General features: G+C 52.2%; 1 protein-coding gene across 1 annotated transcript in view; it reads right to left on the bottom strand.

Moving 5' to 3' along the window:
- Positions 1-5,257: 5,257 nt before the first annotated feature.
- The window catches only part of LOC119356446 (dolabradiene monooxygenase-like), a 1,842-nt gene continuing 881 nt past the window's right edge, over positions 5,258-6,218 (bottom strand). Inside the window, exons 2-3 of the mRNA XM_037623401.1 lie at positions 5,475-5,528; positions 5,258-5,356 (exon numbers count right to left, since the gene is read on the bottom strand). Of these exons, the coding sequence (XP_037479298.1) occupies positions 5,258-5,356; positions 5,475-5,528 (153 nt within the window). The remainder of the gene's footprint in view (positions 5,357-5,474; positions 5,529-6,218) is intronic.

Here is a 6,218-nt window from a genome sequence, read left to right as displayed (position 1 = left end):
CCGGACTAAAGGTCTCAACCCCATTAGTCCCGGTTCGTGCCTCAAACCGGGACTAAAGGTCTAATCTTTAGTCCCGGTTTGAGGCACGAACCGGGACCAATGGTTGTGGGCCAGGAGCGAGGCCCATTGGTCCCCGTTCATCCCACCAACCGGGACCAAAAGGTCCAGATGAACCGGGACCAATGGCCCACGTGGCCCGGCCGGCCCCCTGGGCTCACGAACCGGGACCAATGCCCCCATTGGTCCCGGTTCTGGACTGAACCGGGACTAATGGGCTGACCCGGCCTGGACCAAAGCCCTGTTTCTCCGGTCTCTGGCATCAACATCATTGATTCCAAATGGGTGTTTAAAGTAAAATGGCATGCAGATGGTTCTATTGAACGCTACAAGGCACGGCTGGTTGCCAAGGGCTTCAAGCAGAGGTATGGTCTTGATTATGAAGACACGTTCAGTCCAGTTATCAAGCCTACCACCATTCGTATGCTGCTGTCTCTTGTTGTCACTCGTGGGTGGTCTCTTTGTCAGCTTGATGTGCAGAATGCCTTCCTACATTGAGTTTTGGAGGAAGAGGTTTATATGCGTCAGCCACCGGTTTTTGTTGATCCTACGCGTCCTCATCATCTCTGTCGTCTGGTCAAGGCGTTGTACGGACTTAAACAGGCTCCTCGCGCATGGCATGCACGTCTCGGTTCTGCTCTCCAGGCTCTTGGGTTTGTTCCCTCCACTGCTGACACGTCCATGTTCCTCTTTCAGCGTCCTGAGGTTACGATGTATCTATTGGTTTATGTTGATGATATCATCCTCGTCAGTGCCTCTGATGTTGCTGTTGGCCGCCTTGTGACTGCGTTCAGTGAAGATTTTGCTGTCAAGGATTTGGGTGCTCTGCATTACTTCCTTGGCCTGGAGGTGTCACGGTCTTCTTCTGGGGTGACTCTTACTCGGAAGAACTATTCTTTGGACTTGTTGCGTCGTGTTGGTATGCTCAACTGCAAACATGCTATTACTCCGATGTCTGCGACTGATCGGTTGTCTGCCCTTGATGGAGATCCTCTTCCCCCTGATGACGCTACTGAGTATCGCAGTCTTGTTGGTGGTCTACAATACCTCGCTATCACCAGGCCTGATGTCTCTTATGCAGTTAACCGTGTATGTCAGTATCTTCATGCCCCTCGGACATCTCATTTCATGGCAGTGAAGCGTATTCTGTGGTATATCTCTTCCACTGCCTCGTATGGTCTGCTCCTTCAGCCTGCACCGTCTTGTGAACTTTCAGCCTTTTTTGATGCGGATTGGGCTGGCAGTCCTGATGATCGGCGATCCACGGGGGGATATGCAGTGTTCTTTGGTCCTAACTTGATCGCCTGGAATGCTCGCAAGCAAGTGACTGTATCTCGTAGCAGTACTGAAGCTGAGTATAAGGCAGTTGATGATGCTACCGCTGAGATCATATGGGTACAGTCTTTATTGAGGGAGTTGAGAATCTCTCCAGGTCATCCTCCAGTTCTTTGGTGTGATAACATCGGTGCCACATACCTTTTGTCTAATCCGGTGTTTCATATTCGGACGAAACACATTGAGGTTGACTATCACTTTGTTCGGGAACGTGTTGCACAGAAGCTACTCTGTATCAAGTTCATCTCCTCAAAAGATCAACTTGCTGACATCTTCACGAAGACTCTTCCACAACCACAGTTTGTAGGCTGTAGGTGCAATCTTAACTTGCTTTGTACTTCTGGCCATAGTTAAGATTGAGGGAGGATGTAACTTTTCGAGTAGATGATTTTTCATATAAAAAACTTTTTCATCCGAGTTAGTATGCAAAAGTTATGCCCATTTTTACAAATTTCAGAGAGATTTTGCAAATAAAGTCAAAATTCACATTTGCAAATTTTCCCAACAACTAGACCACATATCACATGGGAAACTCATTTTCTTTTATTTTTTTGACATTTCCATCATTTTCTTTTATTTTTTTTAAAACTGAAAAGGCGATCCACGTGGGGGGTGTAGAGTTTGAAAATGGGACCTTTAGTACCGGTTCGTGGCACGAACCGGGACTAAAGGTCTCAACCCCATTAGTCCCGGTTCGTGCCTCAAACCGGGACTAAAGGTCTAATCTTTAGTCCCGGTTTGAGGCACGAACCGGGACCAATGGTTGTGGGCCAGGAGCGAGGTCCATTGGTCCCGGTTCATCCCTCCAACCGGGACCAAAAGGTCCAGATGAACCGGGATCAATGGCCCACATGGCCCGGCCGGCCCCCTGGGCTCACGAACCGGGACCAATGCCCCCATTGGTCCCGGTTCTGGACTGAACCGGGACTAATGGGTTGACCCGGCCTGGACCAAAGCCCTATTTTCTACTAGTGATCAGGCGCTGCGGACGATCTGATCGCCCCGCCCGAGCCGGCGGCTCTGCTGGCCTATGGCGGCCCTCCTCCGCCGAACCCGAACCCTGGCGCTGGTCCTCCGACGTATGGCGCTCCCGCGCCCTCCTATGGTGCGCCCCCGCCGCTGTCATCCTTGTGGCCGGTGCCGGCTTATGCTGTGCAGCCGCCATCGCAACCCTACATGGCGGCGCCGCTGCAGCACCACCACTTCCCGGCGCCGCCACCGTAGGCCTATGGGGGTGCGGCCACCTCGCCGTATGGCGCCCCTGCAGCGCCCGGCCATGGTGCTTTGGTTGACGTTCCTCTCGGCTCCTACTCCTCGCCTGGCGCCTACGGTTCCTACTCGGCGATGATTCCTCATCCAGAGGCGGCTCCGTCCAGGGATCCTTATGCATCACTGCAGGCGTACACTACTCAAGCCACGGCGTCTTCGCTGTTTTATTTCTTGCACCTGCTGCTGGTGAAGCTCACGCCGGACAACTACCTGTCATGGCGTGCTCAGGTCTTGCCGCTACTCCGCAGTCGCTACTTGGAGGGCTATGTCGACGGATCCATCCCGTGCCCGCCCCCTCAACATCCGGCGTATCACATGTGGGTGGCGCAGGATCAGGCCATCCTCTCTGCCATCCAGTCTTCCCTCACGCCGAGTGTTTCGTCGATGGTCATCTTCGCCACTACATCCAGGGAGGCATGGGCGGCACTCCACACTAGTTTCGCCTCCCAGTCTCAGGCGCGTGCGCATTCTATAAGCACTGAGCTGGGCGAGACCAAGCTTGGAGATCTCAGCATCACGGAGTACTTCAACAAGATGACGAGCCTCGCCGACATTTTGGCCTCTGTTGGTGAGCCGCTTCAGGATGAGGACTTCACCACATTTGTGCTTAACGGGCTCGATGACGACTATGACAATCTCATTGAGAACGTCCATGGTCGCGAGGATCCGCTCCCGCGTCGTGAGCTCTATGCGCGTCTCCTTGGCCGTGAGCAGCGCATCAAGGCGTGCCGTGTTTCCCCCAGCTTCGTCTCTGCCAATGCTGCTACTCGCGGCAAACCTCAGAAGCCGGCTCCATCAAGTGGCAAACCGGCGCCTTCCTCGTGGGGCAACGTGCTGACCATCACTGGCGGCAGTCGCCCAGTTGCTTGTTGTTCCAGTTGTGGTGCTCCTCGGGCCTGTCAGCTTTGCGGGATAGATCATCATCTCGCTGCGCGCTGTCACAGACGCTACAAGAAATACTTCCTTGGCCTTGGCAACAATGGCAAAGGGAATGATAAGCAGGCTGTAGCTGTTGTGACGGGTCATGAGCACGGACGCACTCCGTCCTACTCTATTGGTCTTACATGGTACATGGACACGGGAGCTACGAACCTCCTCACCAATGACATGGGCAAGCTCTCCACTCAGGAACCATATCGCGGGCATGATCAGGTGCACACCGCCAATGGAGCAGGTATGCGAATCTCCCATGTTGGTCGGGCATCACTTCTTGCACACAATTCACGAAAACTGCATCTTCCTAATGTTTTTCGTATTCCTACTGATTCGCGTAGTTTGTTATCTGTTCCACAATATGCTGCAGGTGTTGGACGTGGTGCTCGTCTTGAGCTCCTTGATGATGAAGCTACGGACACCACTCACGATGGGCACGTCAATCCCATGCATGGCCCATGCATGGCGGGTTGAGCCCGCCAGCCCGACGCACCCGCACCGGCTCCACGAGCGCCACCTGCACCCACAGCTGCCCCGCGAGCGTTAGCCTCGCCCAGCTCGCCTGGCTTGGTGGTCGCTTCGCCTGGGCCTGCTGGCGGGTTCCACCCGCGGGTGTCGCCTTCACCCGGCCCAGTGGCAGGCAGTCCGGCGGCTCCTTCAGCTGCGCCAAGCAGCCCTGCCTCGGCCCCCTCGACTTCTCGTGGGCCGGCCTCGTCGCCAACTAGACTCGGCAGTCCTACCTCGGTCCTGTCGCCTGCCTCTGAGCCTGATGACTCTGGCTCGTCCTGCTCGGGGTTAGGATAGGCCTCGCCTTCGTCTCCTGTGGCAAGCCTAGAGTTGCCGGCGATGCCTGTTGCGGTTGTTCTTCGCCCACACACGCGCAGTCGGTCTGGTATTTTTTGTCCAAAGGAACATACAGACGGGACTGTTGCGTGTCTTGCTGCTTGCATGGCTCATGCTGCTGCAGAGCCGACGGCCGAGCCACGTCATTTTCAGGCCGCGTTTGGTATTCCTCACTAGCGCACTGCGATGGAGCAGGAGTTTCAGGCTTTGCTGAAAAATGGCACTTGGCAACTTGTTCCTCCGGTCTCTGGCATCAACATCATTGATTCCAAATGGGTGTTTAAAGTAAAACGGCATGCGGATGGTTCTATTGAACGCTACAAGGCACGGCTGGATGCCAAGGGCTTCAAGCAGAGGTATGGTGTTGATTGTGAAGACACGTTCAGTCCAGTTATCAAGCCTACCACCATTCGTATGCTGCTGTCTCTTGCTGTCACTCATGGGTGGTCTCTTCGTCAGCTTGATGTGCAAAATGCCTTCCTACATTGAGTTTTGGAGGAAGAGGTTTATAGCGTCAGCCACCGGTTTTTGTTGATCCTACGCGTCCTCATCATCTCTGTCGTCTGGTCAAGGCATTGTATGGACTTAAACAGGCTCCTCGCGCATGGCATGCACGTCTCGGTTCTGCTCTCCGGGCTCTTGGGTTTGTTCCCTCCACTGGTGACACGTCCATGTTCCTCTTTCAGCGTCCTGAGGTTACGATGTATCTATTGGTTTATGTTGATGATATCATCCTCGTCAGTTCCTCTGATGTTGCTGTTGGCTGCCTTGTGACTGCGTTCAGTGAGGATTTTGCTGACAAGGATTTGGGTGCTCTGCATTACTTCCTTGGCCTGGAGGTGTCACGGCCTTCTTCTGGGGTGACTCTGACTCGGAAGAAGTATTCTTTGGACTTGTTGCGTCGTGTTGGTATGCTCAACTGCAAACATGCTATTACTCCGATGTCTGCAACTGATCGGTTGTCTACCCTTGATGGAGATCCTCTTCCCCCTGATGACGCTACTGAGTATCGCAGTCTTGTTGGTGGTATGCAATACCTCACTATCACCAGGCCTGATGTCTCTTATGCAGTTAACCGTGTATGTCAGTATCTGAAGGAAATATGCCCTAGAGGCAATAATAAAGTTATTATTTATTTCCTTATTTCATGATAAATGTTTATTATTCATGCTAGAATTGTATTAACCGGAAACATAATACATGTGTGAATACATAGACAAACAAAGTGTCACTAGTATGCCTCTACTTGACTAGCTCGTTAATCAAAGATGGTTATGTTTCCTAACCATGAACAATGAGTTGTTATTTGATTAACGAGGTCACATCATTAGTTGAATGATCTGATTGACATGACCCATTTCATTAGCTTAGCACCCGATCGTTTAGTATGTTGCTATTGCTTTCTTCATGACTTATACATGTTCCTATGACTATGAGATTATGCAACTCCCGTTTACCGGAGGAACACTTTGGGTACTACCAAACGTCACAACGTAACTGGGTGATTATAAAGGAGTACTACAGGTATCTCCAATGGTCGATGTTGGGTTGGCGTATTTCGAGATTAGGATTTGTCACTCCGATTGTCGGAGAGGTATCTCTGGGCCCTCTCGGTAATACACATCACATAAGCCTTGCAAGCATTACAACTAATATGTTAGTTGTGAGATGATGTATTACGGAACGAGTAAAGAGACTTGCCGGTAACGAGATTGAACTAGGTATTGGATACCGACGATCGAATCTCGAGCAAGTAACATACCGATGACAAAGGGAACAAC

This window comes from Triticum dicoccoides, chromosome 1A (genome assembly GCF_002162155.2).
Source record: "Triticum dicoccoides isolate Atlit2015 ecotype Zavitan chromosome 1A, WEW_v2.0, whole genome shotgun sequence".
In the NCBI taxonomy this organism is placed as follows: domain Eukaryota; kingdom Viridiplantae; phylum Streptophyta; class Magnoliopsida; order Poales; family Poaceae; genus Triticum; species Triticum dicoccoides.
The sequence above is the reverse complement of the archived record's forward strand: the minus strand, read 5'-3'. Positions and strand labels throughout refer to the sequence as shown.